We start from the raw sequence: 17,345 nt of genomic DNA, 5'->3' as shown, positions 1-17,345 counted from the left end.
CCCTCACAACAGTATTTATATATATCCTGCCTTTTTCCTGAAGGGACTCATGGCGGGTTACATATAAAAATGAGAACTGCTAAAACCTCTTTTGAACTTGTGTTACCCTACAAAGGATGGTGGGATAAGAACGATGACCCTTCAGCCAAAAGAAGACAAACTCAGCGCGTGGAAAGAGTTCAAATTTATTGCTGAAGAGTAAATCTAGAGACCACAGTGGATATCTCCGAAAAGCTGGAACCCCCAAACAAAGGGTACACATAGCTTTAATAATATTACAGGAAGGAATGCAATTATGACAGAAACAAACCAGGGGTCAGCAAACTTTTTCAGGAGGGGGCTGGTCCACTGTCCCTCCGACCTTGTGGGGGGCTGGACTATATTTTGGGGAAAAAATGAACGAATTCCTATGCCCCACAAATAACCCAGAGATGTATTTTAAATAAAAGGACACATTCTACTCATGTAAAAACACCAGGCAGGCCCCACAAACCAGAGATGCATTTTAAATAAAAGGACACATTCTACTCATGTAAAAACACACTGATTCCCAGACCGTCCGCGGGCCGGATTTAGAAGGTGATCGGGCCGGGCCTTAGTTTGGAGACCCCTGACTTAAACCATCCTCACTGGCTGCTTCTATGCATCCTCAAGACATGCTCCTATGTACTACACAAAGCCATAGCAACACATATCTTTAAGCAAAGTTACAGATTTGTCCCGTGCAGAATATCGCACTTCTCTGCCAGTGTTATCTTGTTACATGAAGAATGTCTGGGCGTCCAATGAAATTATTGTTCTGATGGCTTTGAAGCCAGCCCCCAGTCTTCTGATGAAGGTCAGTCAGCCCTTGGCACGCTTTACTTAAGCCGATAAGAAAACGAGAGGCAACAAGATGGAAATGCTTTTTCAGTGGTATAGTATCTTGACATTCACTGGTGGTCCTGAATAGTGTGTTATGAGGATTGTTGCCTAATAAAAATGGTGAGGTTTTGCAGGTCCCTTTACAAGTGCCTCTGCCTCTTCCATGACGGTTGTCATGAGCTGCTTGGAGCAGAATTTGGAAAAGCAGCGTAGAAATAAACTTGATGGTGATGCTAGAGCTACACCATAAATACTTTTGTCCAGGCTTGCACTCTCTTTCTTTGACCTAGCTCTCAAGAGCAGCAGGCACTCTGCTATTCTATTACCGTAATAACTTGCAGAAGTCCAGATGTTCATAAACATAAGACAAACTTTATGAAACTGCTTTTAAAAATAATAATAACAACAAATGGGTCATCTATGTTTAAAGGAAGCCATAGCTTCTCTATCGCTGAATCATTCTCCTACCCTAAGGCCTGTTCCAGGCTCATCTGGTTCACTTAAAGTGATAGTACCCTCACAGGTGTGGGGGAAATTGGTTTCTTAATGAGCTGGGAGCTCTCCTTAATTTATTTCCCTACATTTATACCCCACCTTTCTTCCATCGTAAAGCCTAAGGTGCCATATCTCCAGGAGATCTCCCACCCAAGTTCTTAACAGACTCAGGTCTGATTGCTAAAGCAAATAAAATAAATATAAAATAAAATAAAAAAGTTTTCCTGCATAGAGAAAGCTAGGTGTTAGAGGAGGTTTGCAGCCTGGTGTTCTTCCTGATTTCCTAGACAAATGTTGTTGTTTTCCTCCTGAACCACTGCATGGGCGTAGCCGGGGGGGGGGAAGCAGCTGCTCCTCCCAGATCAAGAAAACAATAAAAATACTTAACTAACTGACCAATCACATCGGCTCTGCCCCCCCCCCAAACAAAAAAAAACCCCTTGTTACGCACATGAACCAGTGTGGTGTAGTGGTTAGAGTGTTGGACTAGGACCTACAGAGACCAGGGTTCAAATCCCCACTCGGCTCACACTTGCTCCAGTCACTAACTTGCAGCCTTAACCTACCTCACAGTGTTGTGGAAAATAAATAAGGAATGGGAGAAGCATGTATCAGCTCCTTGGAGGGGAAAAAAGATGATAAAAAATTGAAATAAATAAATAAAATAATTCATTTGGCAGGGCCGGAGCAATAATACAGTGATCGAACAGTGTGTGTTGCTGTTGATGTGCAGATCCATGGGTAGAAGCTTGGGTAGAAGCGGCCAACTGATGGAGATTTGCATGTTCCGTTACTCTTAACTGTTCATGCCTCTCTCTGCGCAGCAGTAAATAAAAATCTCCTTTCTCTAGAGAAACAATTGAGTGCACCAAATAAAAGTCAAGTGTCGTGCAAACTACCCTTGCAGCCATTTCAAATGTTCCGTTACAGACACCACAGAATTGTCTGCACTAGAATTGCACGCTGCTTTTGATGTTCTGACCTGCCTCCTTGCAAACAGCAGCCCAGGGCTTCCTGCCTAAATTAACTGACCTGGACCTGAGTGAAAACTATATATACAATACCCCTGGTGGCTAGGGTGAGAACTTCAATGCATAACAAGAACCTACCCAGTTGGCGCTGACGCAAAACCCCACAGGTAAGCCCCAAAATGAAAAACGAGTGAGGTCCCAACCAAAGACGAATGGCAACTTAAATATGTAAAACTTGCAGACTTAGCAGATATAATAAAAGAACAAGAAGAACATAGGATAAAGAAGATTGGAAAACGTTTATTGAATATATGGGAAATAATTGTGTACTGTACAGCTAATGTACAGCCCATCACCCATTCCCACCCACCCCCACCACCCTCTGTATATATATAAGGGTCTGACACTTCTGTTTCAAGTCTATCTGAAGAAGTGTGCATGCACACGAAAGCTCATACCAAAATAAAAACTTAGTTGGTCTTTAAGGTGCTACTGAAGGATTTTTTTTATTTTGCTTCGACTCAGACCAACACGGCTACCTACCTGTAGCTAAAAACACTGGCAGCATTAAAATAAATTCAACAGTGTAAATAAGTTTTGATGGCTGCAATAATGGAATACTGAATGGTATAGTTTTTGTAAAATGTGCAGGGATTTATGATATGTAAAATCAGAGAAGAAGGGAAGTCATTGCTACTTGACATTTAGAAAATACCTAAAGGCAGTTTAAGGAAGTTTTTAGTCTGTGATATTTTAATGTAGTTTGATGTGTGTTGGAAGCCGCCCAGAGTGGCAGGGAAGACCTGGCCAGATGGGCGGGGTATAAATAATAAATTATTATTACTATTAATTATTATTCTTATTATTATTATTGATATCTTAAGGATGCAAAATGAGTATTTTGAATTGGAAAACAGAAAATTTAATAAAAATTATATACACACACGCTGTAGATAGATAGATAGACAGATAGACACACACACATATATAACAAACCCCCACACCTACACTATATAAAATAATATAAGCCTCACCACCTCACCCCTCCTCTCCTCCCTCTCTCTTCCCCAACTTTATCTGTACTCAACACTAAGGTCTCACAACAAATGTAACTGATTTGTAAGGACTGCACAAGCTAAAAAGAGAGAGAGACAAGGCATGGACTTTTGTAAACCAAGAAAATATTTAATGAAAATATTTTTTTTAAAAAAATGCTGCCCCTTTGCACAACAGCCAATCGGATTAGAGAAGGAAGTTGCTCCCTTTGATCCTGCAGGCAAAGACTCACAACTTTGGTTCCCACCTCCGTGTGCTTGCAGGCGCAGCTCGACATGGATGCAGGGGAGGAGGATCCCATGCAAGGCTTGCAAAAGGCTGCCGTTTGCTCCATCTGCTTGGAGTATTTCCAAGACCCGGTGTCCATAGACTGCGGGCACAACTTCTGCCTGGCCTGCATCAGCCAGTGCTGCGAGGACGCCAGGACCCGCTTCTCCTGCCCTCACTGCCGCAGGAGGTCTTGCAGGAAAGATTTCAGGCCTAACCGGGAACTGGCGGAGATGGTGGAGATTGCCAAGCGGTTCAAGAGCCAGATGGAAGAAGCGCCGGGAGGGATGATGGGCAGGTGCGAGAAGCACCGGGAACCTCTGAAACTCTTCTGCCAAGATGACCAGAGCCTGATCTGCGTGGTCTGCGATAGATCCAGGGAGCACAGAGCTCATGCAGTGCTCCCTGTCAAGGAGGCTGCCCTGGACTATAAGGTAAGAAGGCAGTTGCCCATGACCCAGGTATCTTGCTTTTTTATATATATCTTTAAATATGTTCCAAGATTTTTTAAATCAACATTTTCCCCCATTCATCTTAACACCAAATTCATCTTGTCTGACTTCCCCCCAAACCCCACATTTCCAAGTTTCACATTTATTTTCCCTTGCATAGAATTACTTTTATCCAATTCGTTTTCGGTTCTTATTTTTAGCTAAATTATCAAAATACTTCATAAATGTTCCGGGACGGATTTAGGTTGGATGAGGCCCAAAGCTACTGAAGGTAATGGGGCCCTTTATATGTCCAGCTGTCCTTTGTCAACAACAAATTGCCGCTGTCTTTTGTGTTGAATATATGCTGTATGGTAATTTGTGGATCTAATAGGTATCTAAAGCCATTTGCACATGTTGCCATGCCACCAGTCCATGTAGAATGTAGTCACCATATACTGTATATAGAAATGAGCAAACCAGTGATATTTTAGGGAGCATGCGGGGCCCATCACTTACATCATAGGAGCCTACACAACACAAAACACTTTTGCTGTAGTGCAGGTTTTATTTAATTTGTTTTTTATCTTATATTTTGGAAATGTACATCCAGGTTTTTTCCCGTTTAATTTTTTGGGGGGACCCCAAGAGAGGGGCCCTAAGCTATAGCTTGTTTAGCTAATACAGTACCGTATGTAAATCTGGCACAAAATGCTACATCAATCCTGCTAATGTTTTAACATATTTACAATGTTCCTTAACATTATTCCCCCCCCCCAATCTTGCTTACATTTCTTCTCTTCTTGATGCCTGATCTTCAGGGTAAGTTTTGCCATTTCGGCATACTTGTATCATCTTGAATTATCCATTCTTCCTTCATTGGTATGCCTTCTTCTTTCCACTTTTGGGCGAATAACATTCTAGCAGCTGTGGTAGCATACATAAACAGCCTCTGTAGATTCTTTGGTATTTCTTCACCCGTCCATGACCCAGGTTTCATTTGGATTTGTACTGGCAGCTAACCTTCCTGACTGGGACAGTGTTGGTGGCAAATTGGATTGTGCGCATGCTATATATATTTTAACCACACACACCTCCCCCCCCCCAAATCCTGGGGACTGTGGTTTGCACCTTGCAGAGCTACAAACCACCGTTCCTAAGGTCTGAGGACAGGATGTGCTGTAAATGCATGGTTTGTACACGTTTACTGGTGGAAAATGCACACAGCAGAAATTCCAGGGGATTTAGTATTAAGAGTCGATTTCCACGAAGAAAGTCCAAAATGATAACGTTCATTTTCATGTCACTTTTGATTTGTATACCACTTTTCTATGGTGGTTTTCTAAGGTGGTTTGCAACAAACTCCACACACCTTACAATAACCTGATCCAGTGCAAACAGTCATAATAAAGCATAACTTTAAAATGGAACAACATCCAATGCCCGTTTTAAATTTGTTGGAGGGGGGCGGTTGGGTTGTTTCAGTTTTGTGTTTTTATATTGCGATTTTATGTTGTAACTGCCCTGAGAGCTGCGGGTATAGGACGGTATACAAATTTAATAATAATTTAATAATAATAATAATATCAAATAAAGTAATACTCAGTTATCTATTAGGTTAAAATTGCACGCAATAAAAGTAACTCTTAAAATATCGGCAAGTGATAATTAAGCAGAAATTCACTCTTAACAATTGCAATAAGTAATGAGCAAACTGTGATCAACGAAAATAACTGCAAGGCAAAACACAGAAAACACAGAAATACATACAAAACCATGCAAAAGGATCAAATTGAGAAACAAAGACACACAACTTTAAAAAGTAATTTTAAAAAAATCCTTAGACTCCCCTTCTCCCTTCCCAGCTGTTTCTGGGAGAGGCTAATTAATTGCTCAGCTGGCCCTGATTGAGCGAGGAGTTGGTGAGGCTCCTTCCCTCTGCTTTGCACTTCCTCACTGAGAAAGCTGACTTCTGCTGAATTATTTTAGAGTCTCTCTGTAGGTTTTCTTTTGGTGGGACTTTTCCAAACAACTTCCAGCCAAGAGCACTGTGGACATAAGCAGGTTTGAGTTCGTCTTTCCTTTTAGTGAAGCAGTTCCTCGTGAAGAATTCGGCAATAACTTTGGGTGTGTGCCTTTAAATCATGCTTGTTTCCTCTAAAAACTCTGGACCATTGTAGTTTATTAAACGTTGAAGCTCTGAGGGAAGGCGTGTGCTTCAAATGTACAGCGTCTGCATCCTTTCCCTCAAAGAATTCTGGGTGCTGTAGTTTACCAATCACAGAGTTACAATTTCCAGCAGCCCTAAAAACAAACGACAGAACCCAGAATTTTGAAGGAATGAATATGCTTTGAATGTGCTTTTGGTGTACACAGCCAGCAGATGCATTAGATCTGTAGGTAAAGGTAAAGGGACCCCTGACCATTAGGTCCAGTCGTGACTGACTCTGGGGTTGTGGCGCTCATCTTGCTTTACTGGCTGAGGGAGCCGGCGTACAGCTTCCAGGTCATGTGGCCAGAATGATAAAGCTGCTTCTGGCGAACCAGAGCAGTGTACGGAAACGGCGTTTACCTTCCCGCTGTAGCGGTACCTATTTATCTACTTGCACTTTGACGTGCTTTCGAACTGCTAGGTTGGCAGGAGCTGGGACTGAACAACGGGAGCTCACCCCATCGCGGGGATTCGAACCGCTGACCTTCTGATCAGCAAGTCCTAGGCTCTGTGGTTTAACCCACAGCGCCACCCGTGCTGCAGTCTGTAGACTGCAGTGCAAAAGCCGCTTGCCACTAATCAGAATTTACTTTTTAAAATAAAACATTCATACCGTTGTTAATAGTATGAATAGCATCTGATCTTTCTGTCCTAGTGAAAATAAGTTTTTTTCCCCAGGAACAAATTCAGACTCAATCACAGAGTCTTAAGCAAGAGAGAGAGAACCTGGAGGAGCTTAAACAGGCCGGTAAGAGGACAACTGAAGAAAATCTGGTAAGTCCCTCTTTTAATGAGCGCTAACCCAAACTTTGCGGGGCGGGGGTTGTGAGAACAATCTTGAAAGTTAGTTGTGGAATGAATAATATCCACTGGGAAGATTGACGATGATTTTCATTATCTTCCTGCATTTGTTCACAAACTGCTCTGGGACTAAGTGATTTCTTAATCATGGTACAGTACTTCAGTTCTGACCTTGCAGTCTTTTGTGATATGTAGGAGTCCTTATTTATCAGTGTGGCCTATTCTGGCTGCTGTTGCAACATACAAATGGTCACATCTTATACTCACAAGTATTTGGTGCAAAAAAAAACCCCCACCCCATCCCTCATTCTGTACCTTGAACAATGTTCGAAATATATAAGAAAATCTGGCATTTATGTAGCATTTTTCCTAAATGGCTCACGTACGTTTAGTTGTGCCTGACTCTTCGTGACACCATGGACCAGAGCACGCCAGGCACTCCTGTCTTCCACTGCCTCCTGCAGTTTGGTCAGACTCATGTTGGTAGCTTCGAGAACACTGTCCAACCATCTTGTCCTCTGTCGTCCCCTTCTTCTAGTTCATATCAAATTAGTTCATAGCTAAAGTGAATGGGGGTGAAGAGACTTCTCGCTTGCCCAGAGAACCCGGTGTTGCAGCATTGCTAAAGCAGGAAGCTTAGTGTGCGCGTGGTCTGATCATTGCTTCAGTGGAAGCCAATGCATAAGCCACCCTGAATTGTTTCCCACACTTGCTTGGACGTACGTGTATGTGACATGAAGTATTTTATATAGGGGCACATTCAAAAGGCAGTATATGGTCCATTCTATCCAGGCCTAAGTGTTTACAGGACTGCATTGTTAGTACTTTACCCTTCCTCCTCTGGTCTTTTAATTACAGGAAAAGTTGGGTGCTGAAAGAAGGAGAGTAGCATCTGCATTTGAGCTGTTGCATCAATTTCTTGAAGAACTGGAACAGCCCATTCTGGATCAACTGAATGAGCTAGAGCTGGAGATTAAGAATGGGCAGGAGGAAAATGTTGCCAAATTCTCTAAGGCAGTTTCTGTCCTTGAGGACCTGATCAATGAGATGGAGGAGAAATGTAGGCAGCCGGATAATGAATTCCTGCAGGTGAGAACATGAATTTGTCAAGAGGTTTTGACTCAAGACTAAAGTATGTGGAGTCCTGCAAGTCCCAGATTTGGTGGGCGATAATAAAATTCGTGGGTTATTTTATAGGCAAAGAAAATATATTGGGGCATAAGCTTTTGCAGACTTCATCAGAGGCGTGAAGTGAAATCTTAGTCAGCAGATATATAAATGAGAAAATTGTAAGTGAAATGGCAGTGAGGTGCAAAATTTACAGTCTGTGATAATGAGAGCTTAAATATGTTAAATGAGCACACTTTAAAGCTTTTACAGCAGCAGATTGGTGGTAATTGCTGAATTATAGTTTTGACATCTGTAGTTAGGGAGCCATTCACAAGAAAGCAATAGATACTGTGTTTCCCCCAAAATAAGACATCATAGGTACCAACTCCCAGATTGAAAAATCTGGGATCGGCGCGGCGCAGCACCGGAAGTCGCGCTGCGGCCATTTTGGAACTGGGCAGAGCAGCACCGGAAGTTGCTTCTACGCATGCTCTGCCCATTTCAAAAATGGCTGCAGAGCCAGAAATCGCTTCTGCGCATGTCCAGAGACTCCAGACATGCGCAGAAGGAGCCTCCCCAGGCCAGTAAGAATCCGGGGGATTTACGGGGTTTTTTAAAATCCGGGCTGCCAGCGGGAAACTGCTGGAAAAATGGGGGTTTCCCGGGGAATACAGGAGACTTGGCAGCTATGTAAGACACTGTCTTATACTGTATTTATTTTTCCTCAAGAAGACACACTATGGCTTATTTTCAGGGGATGTCTTATTTTTATTACGCATCCAGCCTAGCCTCTTCCTTGGTGCCCTCCAGAACTGCGCCTATCACTATGTCTTATTTTGGGGGGATGGCTTATATTGTGCAAATGCTTAGAAATCCTGCTACGGCTTATTTTATGGGTATGTCTTATTTTCAGGGAAACAGGGTAGCACAGATTATGGTTAGCATTGGAAAGCTAATAACACATGTGTGATAGCAAACCTTTGTCTTGATTAAATCCACAAGTGATGGTATTGAACTTCTTGCAGAATTCTAATTCAACTGTTTCACGTTGTCTTTAAGATTTTACAAGATACTGTTTCAGTTCAAAATTTGGTTGTCTAAGAGTTAGTGTTATATGGCAGCATTGCCAGGTATATGCAAGCCACTGCTGCTAACATGGCTCTGGTTAATAGATTGTCAGGTTCTATGTTTCAGTAATATGGAAAAAGTAAGCGTAGCCATATTGGTCCATAAAAAAACCTGACAAAATGAATTTCCTTCCTGGAGGGCCTTGGTATAACCCTAAGCCCATTTAGCACTTATCAGAGACCCTCATTTGCATGTCTCCAACTTCCTTCCATGTTTCATCTCGAAAGGTTTCTTTCATATTCCCTTCCCACGCCATTCCCTTCCCACGCTTCCTCCTTGCTATGTTTTACCATCTAGCCTGAAGAAGAGTTCTGGAGACCTTGAAAGCTTGCAGCTACCATATGATGTTTGGGTTGGCCTGATAAAGGGGTTGCTTAAATATGGATTTTGTGATCATCAGCATGTCTGCTCTTAAGATTAGCCGAAGGAAGCTGAACGGCCTTGGAAAGGATTTTATGTCCATCATGCGAATTTCATTTTCCTCTACTTTTTCACCCTTCTAGAATGTCAAGGACACTTTGAGCAGGTATGTACATGGTCCTTTCCATCTCCTCCTCCTATAAAGGATTTGAGGACTGACTTCATATGTGCATGTCCTGGGTCCTGGGATAGCTCCGTTGGTAGAGCATGATACTCTTAATCTCTGGGTTTGTGGGTTCAAGCCCTGCATCGGGCAAAAAGATTCCTGCATTGCCGGGGTGGGTGGGTGGGTGGACTAGATGACCCTCCCTTCCAGCTCTGCAACGCTATAATTCTAGGTCCATCATCTGAGCACTGAATGCATGATAACTTACGGCTAAATATGTGCATTGGCTCTGCTGAAAACAAAAGGAGCTGGTTGGATGTTGGTCGGTAAAGACTTGAAATGGTGACGAATCAACGAAGAACAGGCTGGAGTTGGGGCACAGCAGATGTAGCGTGAAATGACCCTAAAGGATGCTTACAATAGATTGTGATACTTATGCACAAACCCACACAATCTAGCAGTCCTGAGTCCCCTGGCTGATGGATGGTGGAAGAGTAGGCTTCTCTTTGGCTCTGCAGTCCCAGAGCTGAGTAGATTTCCGGAAGGATAGGAAGTAAGTTCCCTACAGCGACTTCTTTTGTGGCCAGTGATTGGGGCTAGGCTAGCCATCTCTTTGCTCTGGTGTTCTTCAGCTTTCAGTTCCGCAGTGCCAGAAGAAGTTTAAATAAACAGGATGTGTGAAGGGCTTATCCACACCACACTTTCCAGGCGCAGGTCTCTGCTTAAAAGCTCTCTGTCCAAGCATTTCCCCTTTTTTTGTCCTGGAACTTCCCCTGTGAAAGCCGCTCTTTAGCTCTCAGTTGGAGCAAATGTCAGTTTGGGCTTTCCGTGGGTTGCTATTTCTTCCAAGTGAACTTTAAAGAGTGGGCTTTCTTTTTTCAAATAGATTTTTATTAGGGTTTAAAAAGAAAAATACAAGGATAATTATCGAATTTTTTTTTGTACAAACTAAAACATTAATCTAAAGGCAAAAAAGAGAAAGGAAATAGGAAAGAGAGAAAGGATGAGATAGAGAAAAAGGAATAGGAAATGATTTAAAAGAGTGAAAGAGAGAAAAGTTGAGAAGCTAAAGAACTTTTAAAATGATTTTATTGAAGGTTTTTAACACACTGAGCACTAAAATCCAAGCATGTTATAAAAAGATAATAAAATGCATTATATCGAAGAAAAAGAGAGAGAAAATATAAAATAGAATACTCATTATCCTTACAAAACACAATTATATAAAAAAATATAAAGAGAAAAAAGAACAAAGGAGAACTAATTAAGATAATAGAAAATAATAGAAAAATAATTAAAAAGAAGCATTAAAGAGCAGTTTTTTTGTGGTGAAAGCTCTGGAGCAAAAAAGAAAAAAAAGGTCGCTCAGACATGGAGCTTTAAAGCTCAGACTGTGCCTGGAAGGAGCAGAAGAAAGTATGGGTGAGCCCTAAGAGTCAATGCAGAGAGCAGAAAAGGGAAGAAATGTGGGAGATGACAAGAACAGATCAGAGGAACTGATCAAGACAGTGGAAAAGGGATTGATGGTAAGAAGTCCGATCAAAAGAGCATTGGATGCCAGAAAGCATTTTGATAAGGTGCAGCAAGGGAAGCCTACAGAAAACCTAGTTCCTAGGCTGTGTCTGCTCCTTAATCCAGAATAATTTCAGTTTGAGTTTTCCTCTGCTAGGTCTAAGAAGAGACCATTTCATTTGCCTTTGGAGGATATTTCTCCAGACCAAAGAGAGAAGCTCAGTGCATTTGCTCAGAAAAACATTTCCCTAGTAGAAACCCTGAAAAGAGTCAAAGGTAAAGGACAATTGGCCAAAGTCCTGTTTCTCTATCATTTCTTGCTGTGGCCTTTCCAACTTTCTTACTGGGTTTTTCTCCTGACGGTCCTACACTTTCCTCCTTCAGTGTATTCGGAATGTATCTGGTTTTGTCAGTGGGGAGAATAAAGAACTGAGAGAAGTGTGCAGAAAAGACTCTCCTAAACCTCCTATACTTGAGTATCAACATTAAACAGTACAGAGAAATCTGTTTTCCATCAGGAACCTTAGGCAAAGGGAGAATAATAATTTTGCACATTGATTCTGCACCTCAGTCCCTGGTATTTGACACGTAGGATTCTAGATTCTCCTTCTGTCTCTGAACTTCAGCTTCTTTCTCCAATATTTAGTATGAAATAGGAAGCCTTATGTCATATTATGCACTGGCTCCCGGTGGAGTACAGGGTCAGATTTAAGATAAGATATCTTTATTGTCATTGTCCCCTTGAGGGAACAACAAAATTACTCGGTTGCTACATCCACTCAGATAAAGCATTCCGCATAATCCAAAATTTAAGCTGCTGGTTTTGAGCTTTAAAGCCCTTCATGGCCTAGGACCCTCGTACCTACAGGACCGCCTCTCCATGCGTATGCCCCATGGAGGACCTTAAGGTCCGTAAATAGCAACACCTTAGAGATCCCAGGCCCTAAGGAAGTCAGATTAGTCTCAACCAGAGCCAGGGCCTTTTCAACATTGGCTCCGGCCTGGTGGAACGCTCTGTCTCATGAGACTAGAGCCCTGCGGGATTTGATTTCTTTCCGCAGGCCTGTAAGACAGAGTTGTAAAGGCCAGGAATCAACTTGATCCCCTCCCCCTTTTTCCTTTTCTGATGAGGCTGCATTTTAAATGTTGTATTTAATCTTGTTTTTAAGCTGTATTTTAATTAACTGTTTTATATTTGGTGTTAGCCACCCTGAGCCCGGTCCTGGCTGGGGAGGGCGGGGTATAAATAAATTTATTATTATTATTATTATTATTATTATTATTATTATTATTATTATTATTTTCCCCCTTTTCTCTAGAGTCTTTATTACTTGAACTCCAAGAGAAAGAAGACGATAAGAAGTCTTTAGAAATAGGTGTGTAGAAAAACAATTCAGAAAACGATAATATTAATGATCCGACTATATAAAAATCAAATATAATCTGTGTGGTGGCCCATGGAATAAAAAACTAATAAAACCAGAGCAAAACGGTATAAAAATGCTTCGTCTAAAGAAAGAAGAGCTTCCCCCATGTAATCTGTTCTCTGGCTGAAAAAGTGGTTATGGGGTTGCATGCAGCTAGCTTTTGGTCAGTCACACAGTCATTAATTTCAATGGATCAACTCTGAGTAAAAGTAAGTTGAATGCAGCCCTACAGCAACACACATTTGGGGCTCTGAATTTGCTAAGCAAGGATAAACGTCTGCAGCAGGGAAGGAAGGAACTTTGCAGGAAATACAAATACATTCTTGTGGTGTGTGCTGTTGTGAAAAGCACTAGCTACTGTGGGAGCAGGGCCAGGGCGGAGGAGTCCCTGAACAAGCTGCCGTCTGCCCCTTTGTGCCTTCTTCCATCAAGGACATTAAGATAGTGGCTGCATCTATTTTGCCTGGTCCTCCTCCGCTGAGTGTCGCTGCCTTTCCATGCCGCTGCATATGGATGCCTCCCTTCTCCCCAGAAGCTTACAGACCCTCCCAAGTGCCCCTGTTTCCCAGGGACAGTCCCGGATTTACAGAAGCCATCCCGGTTTCTGATTTGATCCTGAAATGTCCCTCTCCCCCCCCACCCCCCTATTTTTATTGGAGAAATGTTGGAGGGTTATCCAACCCCCGAGGGTTATCTGAAGACAGCCCTGTATAGGGAAGGGTTGTTTCTTTTAATGTTTAAGGTTTTCTTGTGTTTTTATATATGTTGGAAGCCACGCAGAGTGGCTGGGGCAACCCAGTCAGATGGGCAGGGAATAATAATACCGTAAGAATAAGAATATTTTCATCAGAGAAATGTTGGAGGGTATGAGCAGGGGCACTTGACAAAGCACAAGTACACAATGTTGGGGCCCCGTGGCATTAAAAACAAGATGGCTACTTTGCTCACCACTCGCACTGATAAATTTTCAAAGTATAAACACAAAGCAGGGCCAGTGGCTTGGGGAAGAGTCGCAAAGGCCAGGTAGAGAAGTTTGTCGGGCTGCATTTGGGGCCTGGGCCAGAACTTCCCCACCCCCGCCACGCTGGTTCCTAGCTTTGAATGGCCAGTGGGTGCAGTCAGATTAAATGTGGCTCCTGTCAGTCTTATCTCTGCCGGGCCTGAAAGACAACAGGGTTCAGTGAACCCCAGGATGAGCTAATGGGTGACGGCAGCGGAAAGCATTGTGAAATCTTTGCTGTACTGTACAGAGAAGGCTGCGCAGGTGCGCGAGGCCTTGGCTGATAAGGCATTGTTTCCTGACGCTTCTTCTTTCTTTGGCGATCACTCGTAGCCGAGTAAGATTGTCTTCCATAAACATGATTTGAACAATGGGTCCGTAAGTGACTGTGGAGGCCAATTCTGGATCCACACGTCCTTCCACAGTTTCCAGGCGGGAGCTGATCACGGTGTGGATTTGCCAAGCGTGCCTTCCTCTTAGCACGTTTCTCCCTTGCGTTCCTGGCGCAGTGAGTGCTGACACCGCAAGACTGGGAGAGGTGCCAAAGTGACGTTTGTTTTGACATTTATTGTGGGTAAACAAAGTGGGAAGGTTTGCTTTTGCCTCAGGTGACTTTAAAAGGGAGAAGTGGGGGAGGTTATATTCCTCTCTCTTTTGGGGGGGGGGAGTGACTGAATTGACCACTGATGCTAACAGACCTAGGTGCTAGTAACTGCTGAGAAACCTAGAGTTCTGGGTCAGTAATCTTTTAGGTTTCAAGTAGGTGGGCTGCAGGGAGCATTGCAAGATGTTATTTGTAACATACTGTGATGTGCGACTAGATTTTCTGGTTGTAGCCAACTAAATCACTGCATGTACAGAACAGTTGCCACAAGCACAACAGAGCTCCCGTTTACCCTTTGACTCCCCCAAAAAAACCTGCTCTGAGTTTTCACCACACTACAGAGCAGATTTTGGGGTGCTGTGAGTGGTGGAGAGAGACAGGCAGTTCTGCTGTACTTACGGAAGTCAGTCTGTGCACACAGTGATATACTGGTAGTTGCATGGAACCCTTCTTGCTTCACTAGTTGCCTTGATTTTTTATCCACAGTCCTTTTACTGTGTCTCAGCCTTCAATTCATTCCAGTTGCAATATTGAGTTGTTCTCTCTTACCTATTTAGCCTCACCCACTGCAGTTCTGAATCCCGATTCTTTTTCCCCCAATGGTGGATTGGCCAGGGAGGTTAGCTGAGACTGGAAGCCACTGTGTTGAACCCAAAGGGGAACTGTTCCGGAGGTTTTGCTTATGCCATCTTGGTAGTCAAGATAAACCCACAACTAATCTGTAGTTGCTGTAGCAATGAGCTCATATATTCACTTGCTTTGATATGAGCTAATAGATTTGCTTTGATACGTTACCCTTATCTGGGAAGCTTGGGGTGCTGGACTCTGAGCCCAGAAAAGAGGAACAATCTGTAAAACTTGGATATTTGCCACCCATACCCTCCTCTGGGCAGGTGAAGCGTTGGGAAGTCCTAGACAAAGTGTATAAATAATGTATGTGTGTGTGCTTGGGTGCAGATAATCCATCTCTTTGCTGTGGTGCCCACCCTAAATGTCTAATGGCTAGGAGACCTGGCAGACTTTAAGCTTAAACCTTTATTTAATAAAGCACTGGGACTGAACACACAGAGGGATAGCTCAGTTGGTAGAGCATGAGACTCTTGATCTCAGAGTTGTAGGTTGTAGGCAAAAATTACTGCATTGCAGGGGGTTGGACTAGATGACCCTCGTGATCCCTTCCTACTCTGTACATTGTAATTGTATTTTCTCACTCTGGCGTTTTTGGCACCCTTCGGTATACTTGCATCCAACCACTCCCAAGAGCACTCCTTTGGGCAAGTGGTTCAGAACAGCCACCGTAAGGCTCATATGCCACCTTGAGGTAAACAGGAGATGTTAGTGGCACGCCTTAACCCTCTGTTCCTCTCTTCTCTATTTACAGCCAGTGTGACCCTGGATCCGAGCACAGCAGGCCCGTCCCTCATCCTTTCTGAGGATGGGAAAAGTGTGTGGTTGGGAGACACCCGTCAGAAATGTGCCAGCTCTCGGAACCAGCTTAACGTGTACCCCTGTGTGCTGGGCTGCGAAGGGTTTGCCTCGGGGAAGCACTCCTGGGTGGTTGAGGTGGAGGCAGGTGGAAGTTGGGCTGTGGGTGTAGCCCGAGTGTCTGTGAAAAGGAAGAGGAAACTCAATTTCCGGCCTGGACATGGGGTCTGGGCTTTGGAGCATTTGGGAGCCAATCATTACAGAGCTTTGACATCCCCTCCAACCTCGCTGCCCCTAAGAAAGGCCTACAAAAGAATCCAAGTGCATCTAGACTACGAAGCAGGTCAGGTGACCTTTTTTGATGCAGAGAACGAAGACTTGATCTTCACCTTTCCATCCAGCCACTTTGCAGGGGAAATAATTCATCCCTGGATGTGGGTAGGGCTCCGATCCCGGCTCAGACTGTGTCCCTAACTTTACATGCACTTTGGAGTAGTGGAAGTTGATGTTGTTTGGCCTACGAGTGGAGAAAAAGCATCCTGTGCTCATTCACTTCCTGCCCCCCACCAAATGTATTGCAAATCTGTATGTTTCCAGGCATCTATAAGACACTGGTGAGAGACTCCAGTTTCAATGTGAACACTGCTAGAAAAATTGCGCAAGAATTTACTGCCAACTAGATCTGTAGGCCATCTGAAAAGCTATAAAATTATTGGAAGTTTCTGTTATGCGTAGAATAGGATAATGTAGCCACACAGGAAGGGAACAAGGTGGTGACGGGTGTGGGGTTTTTTGTGTGGATTATACTACACATTCCCATGTATTCTGGGCCAGCCTTTGCCAGCATGAAACCCTCAATATATCAGCTGCCTGGGGCTTATGGGAATTGTAGTCCAAAGCGTATGGAGGGAGCCAGCTTGATGAAGGCTGCTTGCTATACTTAGTACTGCTAGCTTGGCTGGGAACAGTGGACTTCTTGCAACTAGCCTGCACCAGAGGAGCAGCATTCATATTTAATGCAGCCCCAGACTAAAGTATGATCTTCTTGCTGTTAAAAATAGTGCATACAAAATTTGGGCGAGAGCAAATGGGAAAGGGGCAGCACCACATCCCATCTAGGAAATAAATTACTAGATGTAACCTACTGAGCCATGAGGGTGAAATAGCTCACTAAGGTCCTTCATAGTGGCCTGTACTCCCAGTTTGCTTCTGCGAAGAGTTTAAACCTCAGCTGTAATGCAGTGACAGTAACGTAGCATTGACCTTCTGAAAGATGTTCTGTTTGGCTGGATTTAGCACGTTAAGGGTGATTTGTAGGGTTCTTCACAATTGAGGTGTTTGAGGACAATGAAAGCAGGGCAGCCGGGTAGGGTTTCTGCAACCAAATCTTTACCGCGTCCTGTTAAAGTGAATTAACAATTCATAACCAAAAATAAATGGTTATAACGTTCTTGTCAGTAGCGTGTATGTGTCCATAGAAGGTATCAAGAGAAAAGTGTGGGTTATGGTCAAATGG

At 43.3% G+C, this 17,345-nt stretch overlaps 1 protein-coding gene across 1 annotated transcript; it reads left to right on the top strand.

Annotated features, from left to right (window-relative positions):
* The first annotated feature begins 3,636 nt into the window (after nt 1–3,636).
* Nucleotides 3,637–17,279, top strand: LOC118080097 (zinc finger protein RFP-like). Its single transcript, XM_035105026.2, has 7 exons — nt 3,637–4,087; nt 6,975–7,070; nt 7,956–8,186; nt 9,839–9,861; nt 11,531–11,649; nt 12,693–12,749; nt 15,786–17,279. The coding sequence occupies exons 1-7, from the start codon at nt 3,662–3,664 to the stop codon at nt 16,301–16,303; spliced, it is 1,470 nt and encodes a 489-aa protein (XP_034960917.2). The 5' UTR covers nt 3,637–3,661; the 3' UTR covers nt 16,304–17,279.
* The last annotated feature ends 66 nt before the right edge of the window (nt 17,280–17,345 follow it).

Source organism: Zootoca vivipara, chromosome 2, assembly GCF_963506605.1.
Source record: "Zootoca vivipara chromosome 2, rZooViv1.1, whole genome shotgun sequence".
Lineage (NCBI taxonomy): Eukaryota > Metazoa > Chordata > Lepidosauria > Squamata > Lacertidae > Zootoca > Zootoca vivipara.
The sequence above is the reverse complement of the archived record's forward strand: the minus strand, read 5'-3'. Positions and strand labels throughout refer to the sequence as shown.

What these genes read in the sequence shown, in the direction of transcription:
- LOC118080097 (XM_035105026.2), top strand. Translation starts at nt 3,662, where the DNA reads ATGGATGCAGGGGAGGAGGATCCCATGCAAGGCTTGCAAAAGGCTGCC. An exon ending in GTCAAGGACACTTTGAGCAG is followed by an intron (nt 9,862 to 11,530) that starts GTATGTACATGG and finishes TTCCTCTGCTAG; the next exon opens with GTCTAAGAAGAGACCATTTC. An exon ending in AACCCTGAAAAGAGTCAAAG is followed by an intron (nt 11,650 to 12,692) that starts GTAAAGGACAAT and finishes CCTTTTCTCTAG; the next exon opens with AGTCTTTATTACTTGAACTC.